The 21,181-nt window shown below is 35.9% G+C and overlaps 1 protein-coding gene across 3 annotated transcripts in view; it reads left to right on the top strand.

Annotated features, from left to right (window-relative positions):
• Positions 1 to 21,181, top strand: part of AP3B1 (adaptor related protein complex 3 subunit beta 1) — a 405,767-nt gene that overhangs the window by 146,161 nt on the left and 238,425 nt on the right. For all 3 annotated transcript variants that reach the window (XM_037800786.1, XM_037800788.1, XM_037800789.1), the window contains exons 4-5: positions 19,076 to 19,171; positions 19,772 to 19,932. In XM_037800786.1, coding sequence (XP_037656714.1) covers positions 19,076 to 19,171; positions 19,772 to 19,932 — 257 coding nt within the window. The remainder of the gene's footprint in view (positions 1 to 19,075; positions 19,172 to 19,771; positions 19,933 to 21,181) is intronic.

Here is a 21,181-nt window from a genome sequence, read left to right as displayed (position 1 = left end):
GGTCATTGTTTTCTTGGCTTTAGTTTTTCCTTCCTTTGGCAAGAGTGAGTGTAGTTTTTTTTTTTTTTTTCTCAGTGCTTCCACTTGCTCTTCATCCACTATTCATTTAGTCCCAGGCACAAAGCCCTGGAAATGAGGAATGGACTTCACATGTCTCTCCTTCTAACCTCATTTGAACATATCCTCCCTACCAGTCTGTCTGCTTCTGTTTCATCTCCACTGCCTTCAGTACTTTTTATGTAATGTCCAGATTTTTAGGTTGCTGTTGGGTTTTAACCTTAAATTACCATGTATCCACTTATCTTCTAAAGAGATTTAAGAATGAGCAAAACAGATGTGGCCCTCTCTCTCTGGCTAAGCCAACTTGAAAGGTGAAATCACTGCCCTCCCCCCTACGTGGGATCAGACACCCAGGGGAGTGAATCTCCCTGGCAACGTGGAATATGACTCCCGGGGAGGAATGTAGACCCGGCATCGTGGGATGGAGAACATCTTCTTGACCAAAAGGGGGATGTGAAAGGAAATGAAATAAGCTTCAGTGGCAGAGAGATTCCAAAAGGAGCCGAGAGATCACTCTGGTGGGCACTCTTACGCACACTTTAGACAACCTTTTTTAGGTTCTAAAGAATTGGGGTAGCTGGTGGTGGATACCTGAAACTATTAAACTACAACCCAGAACCCATGAATCTCGAAGACAGTTGTATAAAAATGTAGCTTATGAGGGGTGACAATGGGATTGGGAATGCCATAAGGACCAAACTCCACTTTGTCTAGTTTATGGATGGATGTGTAGAAAAGTAGGGGAAGGAAACAAACAGACAAAGGTACCCAGTGTTCTTTTTTACTTCAATTGCTCTTTTTCACTCTAATTATTATTCTTGTTATTTTTGTGTGTGTGCTAATGAAGGTGTCAGGGATTGATTTAGGTGATGAATGTACAACTATGTAATGGTACTGTAAACAATCGAAAGTACAATTTGTTTTGTATGACTGCGTGGTATGTGAATATATCTCAATAAAATGATTTAAAAAAAAAAAAAGAATGAGCAAAAAAGTCTGTTTTACATGGACTCACATATTTACCATTTCTGGCCTTTATTCCACTGTGTAGATCCACATTTCATATTTGGTATAATTTTCCTTATGACTACAGAACTTTAATATTCCTTGTTTTCTTGGTTATGGATTCTGTAAGCTTTTGTCTTTAAAAGTCTTCCCCTCCCCCCCTACAATTTGGAAACATGTTTTGGCTGGGTAAAGAATTCTAGGATCACAGTTTTTTTCTTTCAGTATTTGAAATATATCATTTCATTGTTTTCTGGCTGCCTGGTTTCTGGTGACAAGTGTGGTATCATCCTTACTTTTGTTTCTTTGTATGTAATTTTCCCATTTTTCCTCTGTTTTTTAAGATCTTTCTTTTTAGCACTTACTTTAAGAAATTTTATTTTGATATGCTGTGCTGGTTTGAATCTGTTATAAACCCCAGAAAAGCCATGTTCTTTTAATCCAGTCTTGTGGGGGCAGACCTGTTTTGGGTGGGACCTTTTGATTATGTTGTTTCCATGGAGATGTGACCCTGCCCATTCAAGGTGGGTCTTAATTGTCTTTACTGGAGTCCTCTACGAGAGGAAAAAAGGCAGAGACATTTTGGAGAGAGCTCAGAGAAGCTAAGATATGTATTCCAGAGTTTAGCCCTGGGAGAAGCAAGCAAGGACCTACAGGAGCTGATGCAGAAGCCAAGACTTTTTGGAGAAAGCCACTGAAACCAGAAGCTAAACCCATGAGAGAACTTTCAGCAGAGCCAGCCATGTCCCTTCCCATGTGACAGAGGGACTCTGGATGCCATCAGCCTTTCCTCAGAGAAGTTATCCTACTCTTGATGCTTTAATTGGTACCTTTTCATGGCCTTACAACTGTAAATTTGTGAACTAATAAACTCCCATAGTAAAAGCCAATCCATTTCTGGTATATTGAATTTTGGCAGCTTTAGCAAACCGGAACACATGCCTTGGCATGATTTTCTTTATATTTATTCTGCTTGTGGTTTGTTGAACTTTTCACAACTGTCAATTTAGTTTTCTTACAACTTGGAATATTTTCAGCCATTATTTTTCATATTTATATTTTCTTTCTCTTTTCTCCTTGTGGAACTTCAGGTACACATATGGTAAACTAATCCATATTGTCATTCATGTCACTGATGCTTTGTAAATTTCCTTTTTTCAGTCTTTTGTCTCTGTCCTTTACTTGGTAGTCTGTATTGCTGTATACTCAAGTTTACTGATCTTTCCTTTTGCAATGTCTAACTGTTGGTAATTTCTTCTGGTGTATTTTTCATATGAAATATTGTGTTTCACCTGTTGGTGTTTCATTGGGTCATTTTTATATCTTTAATTTCTCTTCTGAAAATAATCATATTTTCCTCTCCTGGGACATATGGAGCATATTTGTGATAGATCTTTTAATGTTCTTGTGTGTTAGTTCTGTTATTTTTGTCATTTTGAGTCTGTTTCTTTAGATTGTTTTTTTCTCCTGCTTATGGTTCATATTTTCCTGCTTTTTGCAACCATAGTGATTTTCTGTTGTATTCATTTAAATTTTATGTTGTTCGTTGCTGGATTTTGTTATATTCCTTTAAATTGTGTTGGATTTTGTTGTGGTGCATAGGTAAGTTACTTTGAATCATTTGATTCTTTTAAACTTTTTTTTTTTTTTTTTTGATGTGGGTTCAGAAATACTATAAGTCTAGGGCTAATTTAATCCCACTATTAATTATCCTCAGAGTAGTACTTGATGCTTCCTTCATTTATGAGGTCTTTTCTCTCTGGCTGTTGGAAACATGAGCTGTTCCTAAATTGGTGTAATCTGATCTGTTCTGCCTGCTCCTCAGTAGTTCTTTCTCTGTCCTTAAGTGGTTTAATCTCACTCATGTGCAGCAAAGTATTTAGCCTATTTTTTGCCTCTGCCTCCTCAGCATAATGAGACTTCTGTGTTCTTTTGGGTTTCCCCTCTTTGTTCTGGTGGCCTAGAACATACTACCAGGTGGTAACCTGGTACTATTGTAGGGTTCACCTTGTTTGCCTCCCTCTCTCAGGATTCATAGTCCTTTGCTGCTTATTGTCCAACATATGAAAAATGTATGGGTTTTCCTGGTTTTCTGTTTGGTTATGAGGGTAAGTCACATCTCTAAGGTACTACTATATTTAAAAATACGGCTTTATATAACAATATTTTTGAAATACCAAAATCTGTAACTATTTTTAAAGCCTTAAAATATATAGAAAGTTATCAATCATATGAAAACATTAGTCTCGGTTTTCTGAAACTGTTTGCCATGCAGAGCTTTCAATTTGATAACTGGCAACATACTTGAAAGTTCTTTAACTCTTTTATAACCTCTGCATCATAATTCCTTAGCACTATTTTGTAGTGGTTTAGTAGTCAGAATATACTGATGAGTTTAAGATCATTAGAGATTTTACAGTCACTGCTTAAGGTACTGTTAGTTTTTTAAACAAGGCATATTCTAATGAAAAAGTTGTATGGTTACATGACAAATATAGTCAATAAAATCCTATGACCTGAGAGTGGCAGTAGAATTTTTTGTTTAAGTGGAGCATGAGATCAGCTGGTTCACACTTCATTTATATAATATGTTACTGTGATTACAAAAACAAGACTGATGTGAACTAAACATCTCAGCTGTTATTTCAACAGCATAGCAGTGGATTGGGTGTTATCATTGTCACTAATAAAAGTTTTCCTCATATAAGTTAAATTAGTAATTTAAATCATCTTGCAATGACATACCCAAAATTTGGAAAAATAAATATGAAGTATATCTTGAAATCTCTAGAATACACGTTTCCATAGAAAATGTATTATTTCTCCATCATCTTAACTTTGTTTTATTAGAATAATTTATATTATAGGATTTTGAAGATATGTACTTCTAATTTACTTTTGGTTACATTTTAAGACACTTCATTTTTCTGTTAGATAGTAGATGTTATGTATTTCATGTAGGTGAATTTTGCTATCAAAATGAATAGATATATTAAGACAATTTTAAGTTGACTAATTTGGGTAAAACAAAAATTATTTTACTCTTGTTCCCAATTTATGAACTAGGTTAAATTAATTTAATATTGTGCTTAAATAATTTCATAAACCATGATTTTTTTCCTAAGATCCCAGTTTAATTGGAGGAATCACTGAACATGTAATCTTATAGTATTTGTAAATTTTGCCAATTTATTTTGAAAATATTTATTGGGCAGTATTTATGTGCTTTTATTACCTTGTATAATTCTGAATTGATAATATTAAATATATTCTCTCCTAGCGATCTTATGTACTTGCTATTTGAGCTTCTAATTCAATATATACATCAGTTTTATGGTTTCTGATATTAAAAAATTCAAATATTTGAAAAAAGTAAAAATTTGTCTCATTAAAATTGTCAGGTTGAGTAAAGCTTGTCTTCACTGTTAACAAGAATGGAGTCCATGAGTACTAACAATAATGACTGTTGACTTTTTAAAATACTGTGAATACTAGGTTGTTAGTGCCTTATATATGTCAGCTCATTTTGTCCTCACAAATAACTTTTGAGTTTGATTCTATCGTTATTTATATTTTACACATGAGGACATTGCAACCCAAAAAAGTTAAATTACCTGATCAAGATCACACAGCTAGTATGTGAAAAAGCCAGAATTGAAAGCCAGGTAGCCTTGCTTCAGAACCCATCTTTCACATTTCCTCTCTTAGCACTATCCTTTCTGTTTAAGGATTCCCTTCTCCTCTTCTATCTTAGTGTCTTTGTTCCCTTATCAACATGTGATGTTAGCCATTGCTTTGGGGGAATATCTGGTAATGGCATAAATTTTTAATGTTTTAGTGGTGAGGAGAAATGACTGAGTCCTTAGAAATTGGTGGTAAATTAATTAGTTCCCTGTGGACTCCTGGTCCCCTTGTTGTAAACAGAATTTTGTACTAATTGTTATTCATTAAAAGCTACTCCAATAGTTAACAATAGTAGAACTCTAAAAACAGATAGTATTTGTTCATTTTTTCCTTTCCAGTCAGATTCTGGTATGTTGAATAATGTTCTGTAACGAAAATGTCACTGTAAACACCATCATTGGTCTATTTGTTTTGGATTTCTTTTGTTCTTGAAATACTTGGTTGTCTTTTGAAACATGCTTAACCCTCTAATGTGAGAAAGCTGATACAAGCTTCTTAAGATTTATGTATAGAGAATTGATTGACGGATGTTTCATTGCTATGAAGTGTAAAATTTCATTTTTGTTAGAATATGTTGCCTTAGACACAGTTGAGCAGTACGTCATCTGCCATTAGATGTCAGATGATACCAAAACTGACCTAGTAAGCAATCAGTGGTTATAGTACAAAAATAATCAAAGGTTTAGTCAATAGCTCATGAAGTTTGATGTACTAGTATTGATAAACTAATTAAACACATCTGCCTGTGTTCTTACAGCCTACTGGGGCTCTGCTGTGGTTAGCTTTACATCAAGGAGTGTTGTAACATTGAATGAAGGTAACTGATCAGAGAATGGTGTAGTCACGGAGCTTTAAGTACTCCCATTTCTGGTCACAGAATGGTTTCAGGGAAAGTAGACTTTCTGTGCACACCTGCAGCCAGTCAGTGCATAGGCCTCTTGTGGTCAATATTGATTGATTCTTATAACAGAACTAGAACAAATTTAGTGTTTTGCAACCTTCTGTGATTTAATATTGTTATGCTTTTTGCCAAAACAGTCACAAAAATCTTTTCCAATAGTGAGTAATTATAGTAATGCCTGCTAGCTCAGCTGTGGTTCTGAATGTTTCATTGTAGCCAATATAAACCCCTCCATGTATTCTGGAGTTCATAATTCAGTTTTTAAAGTTGGGTGTACAGTTACTTGGTAAATAAAGGTGTTGCTGAAAATTAAATTGCAAGGAGATGGTGGTGAGGAGGGGCTCCTAACCCACTCTTTTTTCAGAACTTTCCAGGGAACTGTAGAGCAAGATGTGATAATAATTAGCAAGGAGAAAGATGATTGTTAAAAAGAAAGAAAAACAATTCCCACAAGTTAAAGAATTCAGGGCAATCATCCCAATACTTCTCATTTCCTCAGTAAATGAAAAGTAGGTGTCCTTCTAGACATCGCTATTCAGTGAATTGTAACCATTGGTAATAAGTTAGATATTAGATGTAGCAATCAATGGGAAATATATATATGTATGTGTGTGTGTGTGTGTGTGTGTGTGTGTGTGTGTGTGTATGTATATATATATATATATATAAATATGTATATTTTAAGCCTGCTGTCAATATGTGAGGTTTCATTCATGTGGTAATTATTGAGTTCATATTATATGCTAGGCAATGTGATAAGTATTGGGAATATACAGATGACTTAAGAATGGTCCCTATACTAAATTACCTCACATTCATTCTAAGGGAGATTTCTTATTTAAATACGTCTTATGTGTTGATATGATATTTTGAAACTGCTATTAAACAGTCAAACAACAAGTGTTAATTGCTCTCTAGCACTGTTGGATTCTTTGGAACTTTATAATCTAATTGGGAGAAAGTAATCTAGACCTCAGACAAAAAAGTATTTCTGAAACTGTGATCTAAGAATTTTTAAAATTTATGTTTCCATTTAAATATAACCTAAAAACTTAAGTATATTTGGATCATTTTGTTACCATCTTATAAGCTATTTTTGCCACTAATTTTGAAGCCCATTTTTTGTGTTCTTGTGGAAGATCATTGGTTTCAAATGAGTTATTGAAGGAACAGTGTTTCAGCAATATTTTTATTTTTGGATTCTGCAGGTTCTGAAGTATGAGAAATGCTGATATGAACACAAGACCATATAAACATTCTAATTGTGAATATAGATTAAATATATATTAAAAATACATTACATAGAGATGGGATCTATAAATGAAGTCACTCTGATGAACTTCCCAGAAGAAGTAAATTTTTTGTTGAATTTTTGATAGTAATCACTCAGTGATGTGCTTCTCAAATTAGAGAATATGCAATTAGGGTTATTAGATAATATCCTAAGAGTTACAAAGCTATAGTTTGGACCTTGTGTATTGACTTATACCATAAGATTTATTAAGGGTTATGTGATGTAAAAGCTTTCTTCTATAATAGCAAAGATATATTATGGAAGAAAATATAAACTTTGCCTTACTTCTAAAAGATAAGGCCCAATATTTCAAAGAAATTTTATTTCTGGATGGTTTAATTTGGAGGGGTAGTCTCCTCTTTTTGTTAGGAATATCTTGATAGAAAAATTTGAGAAGAACTGCTTTCTAGAGTAGTTAAGATATGTAGTAGTTAAGAACATGCCCATATTTTAGGGGTTGCATTCTGGTTTTGCTATGTGTCCTTGGGCAAGTTACCTAAACGTCTGTGCCATTGTTTCCTCGTTTTTGAAATGGAGATGATCATCACACCTAGGGTATATGTGTGATTTAAATGAGTAATATAATAATAGTGCAGGACATTGCACATTTTAAGTGCTCAATAAATTCTAGCTGGGAAGCCCTAGCAGATTAAGGTGAAAAATAAAAGTTGTTCCAGGAAGAGTTATTTCTTTCGTATTCTGTGTTTCCTGATTAATTTTAATACTGGCCTGAATGACAAATGTACTTTTAGAAAAGAAATGCTGGGGAACTAACTACTCTAAATGAAGGAAAACCAATGAGACGTGAAATATGATGCCTAATCCTGGATCAGAAAAAAATGCTATAAATATAGGACATTTTTGGCAAAATCTGAATATGGGTTATTCATTACATAATGGGATTGTATTGACATTAAATTTCCTGAATTTTGTAATTGTAATGTGATTATATAAGAAAATGTCCTTGTTCTTAGGAGATTTACACTGAAATTGAGTGAAGAAGGGCACAGTGTGTTTCTGTAACTTATTCTGAAATGGTACAGAAAAAATATGTATAGACACACATATGTATCACAGAAAGATGTAGCAAATGTTAGTAATTGAAATATATAGGTGAAGGCTCTATGGGCCTTCGGTGAATTAATCTTGGTACTTTTCAGTAGGTTGTGTTAAGGATAATGTTACTCCATATTCTATATCTGTAATAAAAAGAAGTTTATTGCTTATTATAGCAAGGATAAGCAGCACTCTTTAGGCATAGTTTCTCTGAGCACGAAAGACTGCTGATCTTTAGAGGGTTTGGGGAAAGGTGGAGTTCAAAGATTCTTGGACTTTCAGAGGCCTAAGTGGGTTGACATCATCTGTAGATGAGTGAGACTGCTGTTGATTTGTTGGGAGTCAGAGATGCCTTTATTGGAGTGAGTTGGTTCCTGATTGGCTGATGTTCAGAAGCAAGGGGCTGTCACTGATGGGATGACTTGAAAAATAGTGTGCTTATTCTGGTGAGTTGTTCTTGATATTTTGAACATGTTTTAAACAGCTCTCATGGCTATGGTTACCAAGGTTATAGAACCATCTGTGTTTTCCTAGAGATGTGGAAACTTAAAAAAAAATTATGTTTGAAATTTTATAAAATAAAAAAGTTTAAAATACTGTTAATCAGGAAAGTACTTTTATTTTGTATTAGAGGACATTAGGAAGATGGGATTCACCCCTAATGTGAAAATTTCTCTATTATTTTATCTGAACACAAAATTAAGATTCATTAAAAAATGAAATAATACAGAAAGATATAAAGAGTGAAGGTAACTGGTTAATGCCATCACCCAGCTATATCTATGAATAAATGTAAGATTCTGCCCTTTGGCCTTGACGTAAAAGGAAAAATATAGCACCAGGACAGATGCTTAAGTAGCATAAGATTATTCAGCAGTGTATCTGGAAAAAGTATATAGTTTTAATTAAGAATTAGTTTTATCAGTGGAAGTGCCTCACCTGAAACAAGGTCTTACCTCATTTTTTCTGTTTAAACCTCATTTGTAGTTTGTAGTACCACACTAAAGGAAATACAGACAAATTGGTGTGTGTTCAGGAGAGATGCAAACAGGATGCTGAATGAACTCAAAATTATGCTTTCAAGAGAGACTGAGGTGTGAGGGAAGGCTATGCCAGTTGTCTTTTAAGTAGTCCAGATTGTTTAGATTGTTTAGTAAAATACAGCCCAATGTAGCACTATTCCTCCTTTTTTACCATCATTTTCAGCTATTTCCAGGTATTATCCCTCATTTCCTATGTTCTCTGAACATTTCATTAACTTTTAGATCTGTGCTATGCTGATATAAAAAAATTGATCACACACTGGTATCTGAGGATATTTGAGAAGGAAGATACAGATTATGAGCAGTAAGATCAGAAGAAAACAGTTGATGAATTTCACCTCAAATTCTAATTTTCATTTATTTTTCTGCTCATTATAATTCTTTTTTTCTTTATTAGAGAAGTTTTGGGTTTACAGAACAATCATGAATAAAAGCAAGGATTCTCATATACCACCCTATTATTAATACTTTGCATTAGTGTGGAACATTTATTGTAATTGATTATAGCAAATTTTCATAATTGTACTGTTAGTTAAAGTCCATAGTTTAATTTAGGGTTCACTGCGTAGTGTAGTTTCATGGATTTTTTTTTTAAATTTTTGTTCTGTTACCATGTATACAATCTAACATTTCCCCTTTTATTCACATTGAGATATATATTTCATTGCTGTTATTTGTGTTCACAGTGTTGCATTATCATAACCAGGATTCATTACCAAAACATTTCCATCATTTGAAACTGGAATCCTGTACATTTTAAGTGTTAATTTCCCATTCCCTATCCCCACCCTATCCCCTGGTAACCTGTATTCTAGATAGTATGAGCTTCCTTATTCTCATTGTTTCAAATTAGTGAAATTATGCAATATTTGTCCTTTAATGTCTGTCTTACTTTGCTCAACATTTGTCTTTAAGGTTCATCCATGGTGTTGCATGTATCAGGACTTCATTCCTTTTTATGGCCGAATAATATTCCACTTCATGTGTATACTATGTTTTATTTATCCATTCATAGGTTGATGAATGAGTGTTCTTCTCCAATGCTTGTTATTTTCTGTTTGTTTTTTTTTTTTTAATAGCAGTCATTCTAATGGGTGTGAAAAGGTATCTCGTTTTGATTTGCATTTCCCTGATGGCTAATGATATTGAGCGTCTTTTCATATGCTTTCTAGCCATCTACCTATCTTCTTTGGAGAGATGTCTGTTGTGTCTTTTGCCCATTTTTAAATTGGGTTGTTTGTATTTTGTTGTTAAGTTGAAGGATTTCCTTATGTATTCTGGAATTAAACCTTTATTGTATATGTGGTTTCCAGATATTTTCCCTCATTGTGGAGGTTCGTTTTGCTTTCATGATAAAGTCCTTTGAGGAAAAAAAAGTTTTTAATTTTGATGAGATCTCATCTATCCATTTTTTCTTTTGTTGCTTGTGCTTTGGGTGTAAATTCTAAGAAATCATTGCCTAACACAAAGTCCTAAGATGCTTACCTATATTTTCTTCTATGAGTTCGATAGTTTTAGCTCTTAAATTTAGGTCTTTGATTCATTTTGAGTTGATTTTTCTGTAAGGTGTAAGGTAGGGGGTCATTATAATTCTTTTATAAATTTAGTGATTAAATTGTTTTTAAAAACTTTTCAGAAGACATTTTCAGCCTTTCAGGTATTTTATTACATTAAATTCATATTGTCATATGTTGTTCTTTTTTTTTTTTTATCTTCATTTTATTGAGATATATTCACATACCACGCAGTCATACAAAACAAATCGTACTTTCGATTGTTTACAGTACCGTTACATAGTTGTACATTCATCACCTAAATCAATCCCTGACACCTTCATTAGCACACACACAAAAATAACAAGAATAATAATTAGAGTGAAAAAGAACAATTGAAGTAAAAAAGAACACTGGGTACCTTTGTCTGTTTGTTTCCTTCCCCTATTTTTCTACTCATCCATCCATAAACTAGACAAAGTGGAGTGTGGTCCTTATGGCTTTCCCAATCCCATTGTCACCCCTCATAAGCTACATTTTTATACAACTGTCTTTGAGGTTCATGGGTTCTGGGTTGTAGTTTGATAGTTTCAGGTATCCACCACCAGCTACCCCAATTCTTTGGAACCTAAAAAGGGTTGTCTAAAGTGTGCGTAAGAGTGCCCACCAGAGTGACCTCTCGGCTCCTTTTGGAATCTCTCTGCCACTGAAGCTTATTTCATTTCCTTTCACATCCCCCTTTTGGTCAAGAAGATGTTCTCCGTCCCACGATGCCGGGTCTACATTCCTCCCCGGGAGTCATATTCCACGTTGCCAGGGAGATTCACTCCCCTGGGTGTCTGATCCCACGTAGGGGGGAGGGCAGTGATTTCACCTTTCAAGTTGGCTTAGCCAGAGAGAGAGGGCCACATCTGAGCAACAAAGAGGCATTCGGGAGGAGGCTCTTAGGCACAACCATAGGGAGGCCTAGCCTCTCCTTTGCAGCAACCGTCTTCCCAAGGGTAAAACTTATGGTAGAGGGCTCAACCCATCAAACCACCTGTCCCCTATGTCTGTGGTCATGTTAGCAACCATCGAGGTGGGGTAGGCGAATACCCCTGCATTCTCCACAGGCTCCTCAAGGGGGCACTACATCTTTTTTTTTTTCTTGTTTTTCTTTTTTTTCTTTTTTTTAACTTTCCCTTCTTTTTTAAATCAACTGTATGAAAACAAAGTTAAAAAGAAAACAAACATACAATAAAAGAACATTTCAAAGAGACCATAACAAGGGAGTAAGAAAAAGACAACTAACCTAAGATAACTGCTTAACTTCCAACATGTTCCTACTTTACCCCAAGAAAGTTACATAATATAGCAACATTTCTGTGAACTTGTTCCTACTATATCCATCAGAAATTAACAGACCATAGTCATTCCTGGGCATCCCCAGAACGTTAAATAGCTTATCTGTTCTTCTTGGATTATTGTTCCCCCTTCCTTAATTGCTCTCTATTGCTAGTTCCCCTGCATTCTACATTATAAACCATTTGTTTTACATTTTTCAAAGTTCACATTAGTGGTAGCATATAATATTTCTCTTTTTGTGCCTGGCTTATTTCACTCAGCATTATGTCTTCAAGGTTCATCCATGTTGTCATATGTTTCACGAGATCGTTCCTTCTTACTGCCGCGTAGTATTCCATCGTGTGTATATACCACATTTTATTTCTCCACTCATCTGTTGAAGGACATTTGGGTTGTTTCCATCTCTTGGCAATTGTGAATAATGCTGCTATGAACATTGGCGTGCAGATATCTGTTCGTGTCACTGCTTTCTGACCTTCCGGGTAAATACCGAGAAGTGCAATCGCTGGATCGAATGGTAACTCTATATCTAGTTTTCTAAGGAACTGCCAGACTGACTTCCAGAGTGGCTGAACCATTATACAGTCCCACCAACAATGAATAAGAGTCCCAATTTCTCCACATCCCCTCCAGCATTTGTAGTTTCCTGTTTGTTTAATAGCAGCCATTCTAACCGGTGTTAGATGGTATCTCCTTGTGGTCTTAATTTGCATCTCTCTAATAGCTAGTGAAGCTGAACATTTTTTCATGTGTTTCTTGGCCATTTGTATTTCCTCTTCAGAGAACTGTCTTTTCATATCTTTTGCCCATTTTATAATTGGGCTGTCTGTACTATTGTCATTGAGTTGTAGGATTTCTTTGTATATGCAAGATATCAGTCTTTTGTCAGATGCATGGTTTCCAAAAATTTTTTCCGATTGAGTTGGCTGCCTCTTTACCTTCTTGAGAAATTCCTTTGAGGTGCAGAAACTTCTAAGCTTGAGGAGTTCCCATTTATCTATTTTCTCTTTTGTTGCTTGTGCTTTGGGTGTAAAGTCTAGGAAGTGGCCGCCTAATACAAGGTCTTGAAGATGTTTTCCTACATTATCTTCTAGGAGTTTTATGGTACTTTCTTTTATATTGAGATCTTTGGTCCATTTTGAGTTAATTTTTGTGTAGGGGGTGAGGTAGGGGTCCTCTTTCATTCTTTTGGATATGGATATCCAACTGTCCCAGCCCCATTTGTTGAAAAGACCATTATGACTCAGTTCAGTGACTTTGGGGGCCTTATCAAAGATCAGTCGGCCATAGATCTGAGGGTCTATCTCTGAATTCTCAATTCGATTCCATTGATCTATATGTCTATCTTTGTGCCAGTACCATGCTGTTTTGGCAACTGTGGCTTTATAATAAGCTTCAAAGTCAGGGAGTGTAAGTCCTCCCACTTGGTTTTTCTTTTTTAGAGTGTCTTTAGCAATTCGAGGCATCTTCCCTTTCCAAATAAATTTGATAACTAGCTTTTCCAAGTCTGCAAAGTAGGTTGTTGGAGTTTTGATTGGGATTGCATTGAATCTGTAAATGAGTTTGGGTAGAATTGACATCTTAATGACATTTAGCCTTCCTATCCATGAACATGGAATATTTTTCCATCTTTTAAGGTCCCTTCTATTTCTCTTAGTAGAGTTATGTAGTTTTCTTTGTATAGGTCTTTTACGTCTTTGGTTAAGTTTATTCCTAGGTACTTGATTTTTTTAGTTGCTATTGAAAATGGTATCTTTTTCTTGAGTGTCTCTTCAGTTTGTTCATTTCTAGCATATAGAAATGTTACTGACTTATGTGCATTAATCTTGTATCCCGCTACTTTGCTAAATTTGTTTATTAGCTCTAGTAGCTGTATCGTCAATTTCTCAGGGTTTTCTAGATATAAGATCATATCATCTGCAAACAATGACAGTTTTACTTCTTCTTTTCCAATTTGGATGCGTTTTATTTCTTTGTCTTGCCGGATTGCCCTGGCTTAGCACTTCCAGCACAATGTTGAATAACAGTGGTGACAGTGGGCATCCTTGTCTTGTTCCTGATCTTAGAGGGAAGGCTTTCAGTCTCTCACCATTGAGTACTATCCTGGCTGTGGGTTTTTCATATATGTTCTTTATCATGTTGAGGAAGTTTCCTTCAATTCCTACCTTTTGAAGTGTTTTTATCAAAAAGGGATGTTGGATTTTGTCAAATGCTTTTTCAGCATCTATTGAGATGATCAATTGATTTTTCCCTTTTGACTTGTTAATGTGTTGTAATACATTGATTGATTTTCTTATGTTGAACCATCCTTGCATGCCTGGAATGAACCCCACTTGGTCATGGTGTATGATTGTTTTAATGTGTCTTTGGATTGGATTTGCAAGTATTTTGTTGAGGATTTTTGCATCTATATTCATTAGGGAGATTGGCCGGTAGTTTTCCTTTCTTGTAGCATCTTTGCCTGGTTTTGGTATTAGATTGATGTTAGCTTCATAAAATGAGTTAGGTAGCGTTCCATTTTCTTCAATGTTTTGAAAGAGTTTGAGTAAGATTGGTGTCAGTTCTATCTGGAAAGTTTGGGAGAATTCCCCTGTGAAGCCATCTGGCCCTGGGCATTTATTTGTGGGAAGATTTTTGATGACTGGTTGGATCTCTTTGCTTGTGATGGGTTGGTTGAGGTCTTCTATTTCTTCTCTGGTCAGTCTTGGTTGTTCATATGTTTCCAGGAAATTGTCCATTTCTTCTACATTATCCAGTTTGTTGCCATACAGTTGTTCATAATATCCTCTTATAATTTTTTTAATTTCTTCAGGATCTGCAGTTATGTCACCTTTTTCATTCATTATTTTGTTTATATGGGTCTTATCTCTTTTTGATTTTGTCAGTCTAGCTAGGGGCTTGTCAATCTTGTTGATCTTCTCAAAGAACCAACTTTTGGTGATATTTATCCTCTCTATTGTTTTTTTGTTCTCTATGTCATTTATTTCTGCTTTAATCCTTGTTATTTCTTTTCTTGTACTTGGTTTAAGACTGGTTTGCTGTTCATTTCCTAGCTTCTTCAGTTGATCCATTAGTTCTTTGATTTTGGCTCTTTCTTCCTTTTTAATATATGCGTTTAGTGCTATAAATTTCCCCCTTAGCACTGCTTTTGCTGCATCCCATAGGTTTTGGTATGTTGTGTTCTCATTTTCATTCGTCTCTATATATTTAGCAATTTCTCTTGCTATTTCTTCTTTAACCCACTGATTGTTTAGGAGTGTGTTGTTTAACCTCCAGGTATTTGTGAATTTTCTAAGTCTCTGATGGTTATTGACTTCTAATTGTATTCCATTGTGGTCAGAGAATGTGCTTTGAATAATTTCAATCTTTTTAAATTTATTGAGGCTTGTTTTATGTCCCAGCATATGATCTATTCCGGAGAAAGTTCCATGAGCACTAGAAAAGTATGTGTATCCTGGTGATTTGGGATGTAATGTCCTGTATATGTCTGTTAAATCTAATTCATTTATCAGATTGTTTAGGTTTTCAATTTCCTTATTGGTCTTCTGTCTGGTTGATCTATCTGTAGGAGAGAGTGATGTGTTGAAGTCTCCCACAATTATTGTGGAAACATCAATTGCTTCCTTTAGTTTTGCCAGTGTTTCTCTCATGTATTTTGTGGCACCTTGATTGGGTGCATAGACATTTACGATTGTTATTTCTTCTTGTTGAATTGCCCCTTTTATTAGTATGTAGTGGCCTTCTTTGTCTCTCAAAACATCCCTGCATTTGAAGTCTATTTTATCTGAGGTTAATATTGCTACACCTGCTTTCTTTTGGCTGTGGCTTGCATGAAATATTTTTTTTCATCCTTTCACTTTCAGTTTCTTTGTGTCCCTTTGTCTAAGATGAGTCTCTTGTATGCAACATATTGATGGTTCATTTTTTTTGATCCATTCTGCGAATCTGTATCTTTTAATTGGGGAGTTTAATCCATTTACATTCAACGTTATAACCGTGAAGGCATTTCTTGAATCAGCCATCTTATCCTTTGGTTTATGTTTGTCATATTTTTCCCCTCTGTGTATTAATATCCTTTATTGTACCCATACCGAATCTCTTTAGTACTGAACCTTTCTCCAAGTCTCTCTGTCCTTTCTTTGTTTCTCTGTCTGTAGGGCTCCCTTTAGTATCTCCAGTAGGGCAGGTCTCTTGTTAGCAAATTCTCTCAGCATTTGTTTGTCTGTGAAAAATGTAAGCTCTCCCTCAAATTTGAAGGAGAGCTTTGCTGGATAAAGTATTCTTGGCTGGAAATTTTTCTCACTCAGAATTTTAAAAATATCGTGCCACTGCCTTCTCACCTCCATGGTGGCTGCTGAGTAGTCACTACTTAGTCTTATGCTGTTTCCTTTGTATGTGGTGAATTGCTTTTCTCTTGCTGCTTTCAGAACTTGCTCCTTCTCTTCTGTGTTTGACAGTGTGATCAGTATATGTCTTGGAGTGGGTTTATTTGGATTTATTCTATTTGGAGTTCGCTGAGCATTTATGATTTGTGTATTTATGTTGTTTAGAAGATTTGGGAAGTTTTCCCCAACAATTTCTTTGAATACTCTTCCTAGACCTTTACCCTTTTCTTCCCCTTCTGGGACACCAATGAGTCTTATATTTGGACGTTTCATATTATCTATCATATCCCTGAGGTCCATTTCGATTTTTTCAATTTTTTTCCCCATTCTTTCTTTTATGGTTTCATTTTCCCGTCTGTCATCTTCGAGGTCACTGATTCGTTGTTCAACTTCCTCTAGTCTTGTACTGTGAGTGTCCAGAATCTTTTTAATTTGTTCAACAGTTTCTTTAATTTCCATAAGATCATCCATTTTTTTATTTAGTCTTGCAATGTCTTCTTTATGCTCTTCTAGGGTCTTCTTGATTTCCTTTGTCTCCTGTACTATGGTCTGATTGTTCATCTTTAGTTCTTTGAGTAGCTGCTGTAGGTGCTGTGTCTCTTCTGATCTTTTGATTTGGGTGCTTGGGCATGGGTTATCCATATCGTCTGTTTTTTTCATATGCTTTATAATTTTCTGTTGTTTTTGGCCTCTTGGCATTTGCTGAACTTGATAGGGTTCTTTTAGGATTTGTAGACCAATTGAAGTCCTTATCTCTAATTTATCAGATCTACAGCTTTATGGAGTACACTTTCTCTAAGTAACCAGCAGGTGGCGTCCACGAGCCACCTGTTCTGCACAAGCCAGTTCTCCCCTGCTTAGCCTTTTTGGTGAGTGGGGGAGTGAGTCTTGTGGGGTCCAATTGGTGTACCAAGCTTGCGTGTGTAGTTGGTGTTGCCTGCCCTGTATATGGGGCGTGTTTCTGGGCAGTCAGGGAGGGGGGGTGGCCCTAACAATCAAATCTCCCTGGTGATCCTAGAGTTTTAAAGCTGCTGCAATAGTCTAATCCTTCAGTTCAGTCCTGCCACAGTTTGTCTCTGCCACTGACCCACAAGTCCTTGGTATTGGCGTATGGCTCCTGAGACTTGCAAGTGGGCCCCTCTTCCAGGCTGTGCACCCCAGGTCCTCTGTTGAGGGATGACTGTGCTATGTCACAGGTGAGTGCCGTCCCCCCAGGGCAGTTCTGGGCTGCTGGGCTGTGTAGGGAGGCTCCCAGTCTGCTCAAATGATGGCTGAATGGGGCTTTGTTAATTCACACTGCTCCACCTTCCCAACTCTGGGACAATCAGCTGAGGTTGCAGGGAAGGCTAATGTCCACGCCCAGTTTTGTGGTGTGTGCCTGTTATTTGAAGCACTTCCGTCACACTGGGTTGTCTGGGGCAGCTCTGGGCTATGGGGCTGGCGATGGGCAGGAGTGTTTCCTGTCCACCGAGATGATGGCTGTGTGCAGACACCCCCCTTTTCTTGGGAAGTTGTGGTGTTTAGTGAATTTTCTCAGCCACTGGATTATTGCCTTTTGTCTCAGAGCTCTCTTAGTTCTGCTCTTGACTTGACCTGCCCAAATTGCAAGTCTTTGAAGCTTTCTGTATTGGGCTTCTTAGAGTACTTGTTTTAGAAAAAGAAAAAAGGTTTAAAAAAAAAAAAAGGGCCCTCCTCAGAGATCTAATGGGTTATTGAAATGCTAAGAGACAAAGCAACCAGGGCCATTAAGGAAAGGTCCACAGGGTAGAGAGATCAGCTTTTCTTCGGGATTTGCATATGCGCCTCAGGGCCTGAGCTCTGCCCTTCCCCTTTCTATGTTCACCAGAACTCCAAAAATCCTCCGCTTTTATTTTGGAGTTTTTCGTGTTGTTTTTTTTCTATGCCTGTCTCCTCTCTGCTGGGCTGGCTGCTCTCAGATTCTCTGGTGTCTGGTCTCAGTCTATCTATGGTTGGAGTTTGGATCAGTAGAATGAGTTTCCGATAAGGGCTGCCACTGCAGTTCTCCCTTCTCCTTCCCGGAGCTGACAGTCCCTCTTCCCACGGGACTGAGCCTGGCAGGGAGAGGCGCGGGTCCCCTGGCTGCAAAAACTCACAGTTTTCGCTGATCTCAGGAGTTCCACATTTTCATGAGTGTTGTATGAAGTATGCCCAATGTCAGATTGCTCTGTGGTGTCCAGTCCATGCAGTTCCTGGCTTTCTACCTACTCTCCTGGAGGAGTAACTAAAACATACAGCTCACCAGTCCGCCATCTTGCCCCGCCTCCGTCATATGTTGTTCTTTAAGAGCTGAGAATATCATGTGATATATGTCGAAATGTTACTATTACCATAGAATTGGAATATGAATATTACCATAGAATTCCACAAAAGCTGGAAGAACCTTCGGGTGCCAGCGCCTTTTGATAGATGTAGAAACAGAAGCCCCATGCTTAGTGTGAACTGAGCCCAAATTCTATTTTCTTTAGCCCTTGTTTTGAAAATATTTTGCAATTCAATTAATATTTTAATATTCTTGTATGAGTTTTGCTAAGAGATTTTTTTTCTCCCTTCTAGAGGAAGGATACTTTGATAGGTTGTTGATAATACGGATTAGATTATTAAAATGCTATTTCAGATTTTTTTCTTTTGTCATTCATTATTCCACAAAATATTATCTTTATTTTACAATCTAATCTGTGACCACATTCACTTATTTACTTGAGGAAAATTTATCATGGATTTGGTATAGAAAAGATTGGAGGTTTAATATTTGCTCTGGCTAGATTAAATGATTTCTGTTTCTTTAACAGATCAAGAAGTTAGTATATGTTTATCTGGTCCGGTATGCTGAAGAACAGCAAGATCTGGCACTCTTGTCCATAAGCACTTTTCAGCGAGCTTTGAAGGTAAATAATAGAGTAACCTGGCAAATAGCTACAGGGTTTCTGCATGGTTGAAGTTGTGTCATTTAAAGAAGTAGAGCAATCATCCACTAAATGAAGCATTAGTCTCTCAAAAGAGTTAAAAGGCCTCCCACAATGCCTATTCAATACCCTTAGAAAATAATTTATTTAACCAACTAGATCTTGCTGTGTATGTTACACCTTGTATATGTTTCTGTATGTTCAATGTAAACATTATCATGCGTCACAACACTGTTCATCATTATACCAACTAGGTATTGAAAGTGTGCAAAGAGGGGACATTAGACTTTTTAAATATAAAATTTATGAGCTGTAATATTTTGTTATAAACTCTAAAAACTGAGCATGTTCAGTAATAAATGATCTAGAATTGTAACCATTATATTATTTAGAAAAACAAGTAATTATTTACTATTATTTTTCCTTACCAATTCCCATATACTAATTGTTCATTTTAAATTAGGTATCTTTCTTTTGCTGTTTTTAATTATACTTTTTAAGAATCTGTTAACTGTGTGATAATGATGTCTTTGAAATATTGTAAACCTGAAATTTTATTGAACATTTTTGCACTGCTTTTAGGACCCAAACCAACTAATCCGTGCAAGTGCTTTGAGAGTTCTGTCTAGCATCCGAGTGCCAATTATTGTACCTATCATGATGCTTGCTATTAAGGAAGCTTCTGCTGATTTATCACCATACGTTAGGAAGAATGCAGCCCATGCAATCCAAAAATTGTACAGGTAGGTGCGTTGTTAAATTCCATAGATGCCTTTAATGTTACATGGAATGTTATGGCCTATGGAGAATTGTATTTTTGTTTTTTTGTTGTTGTTCTCAAACTTATTATTTTGAAGTAATTTCAAACTTACAGGACAGTTGCAAAATTAATACAAAACCCATACTTACTTAGTATACCCCATACATGAGGAAAAAATCAAAACATGCCAAACAATTAAAGGCACTCTATAATGAATAAGATATTAGCACCTGATATATACAAAGATAAGCTAACAATGCCTTTGATAAGATAGATGCTCAGAGATTGTCATATGTATAGGTGTGTTTTAAGGGAAAGTAAAGATGTAATGAAATTAAATTAGTTAGGAGAAACTACTTGGAGGAGAACTTGAACTGGAATTTGAAAGAACTACAATGTTTGTTTAGATAATTATAGTAGACTAATAAGCTTATTTGATGTTTGTAAAAAGTAAAAACTCATTTCCTTAGTTTAACTGTCACTCAAAGTCATATCATGCTTCTTTCTCATTATCTTTTCTTGTTATAAACTTGCAGGATAAGATCCAAGCTCATGACTGCTTTAAATTCTCTCCATAGCTGGACTCAACTCTTAACTCTTGCTTCCCAGAACTTACACTCCAGCAACTCAGTACTGCTTATTAGTCCTCTATATAAAATGTTTTTAATCTCATTACCACTTTTTGTTCTTACTTTAGTCTATACCTAGAATATTTGCTCCTTTCTACAGCTCTAAAACCAAGCTAAGATTTATCTCAGATGTCACATCTAAGCCCTCCACAATCCTCTTGCCTCCACTGGTGCCCTTCCTCCTCATCTCTATAATCCCTTATAATATCTTTGTTATTATGGTATGATAATTTGGGTCTGTTTTTACTAGACTATTTCTTATTTATCTTTGTATACCCATTGTCTAGCTTCTCAGCAAATGAGTAAGAATTGTATTCCATAATAGGAGGAAAATTAGATTGGTATTGTTATTTCATTGCTTAGGGATGCTATTAAGATGCAGTTCTCAGTTGTATACATATGCAGACTTTCTCTTATTTTTCTTGGTTTTTGAATGGCAAGTTTTATCATGTATGACGCCATCCCAGTGAAATGGTATGATAAAAAATTCTTACTTTAAAATTCTCTGTTTGTTTTGTCAGTTATACATTCCTATGCTCAAATGTTTGCTATCTTCTTTTTCCCCTGGTTAGGAAAAGAATTTTGTGGTTTATCTCCTTGCCG

Source organism: Choloepus didactylus, chromosome 13, assembly GCF_015220235.1.
Source record: "Choloepus didactylus isolate mChoDid1 chromosome 13, mChoDid1.pri, whole genome shotgun sequence".
NCBI lineage: Eukaryota > Metazoa > Chordata > Mammalia > Pilosa > Megalonychidae > Choloepus > Choloepus didactylus.
Note: the sequence above shows the minus strand (reverse complement) of the source record. Positions and strands in the feature narration are given on the sequence as shown.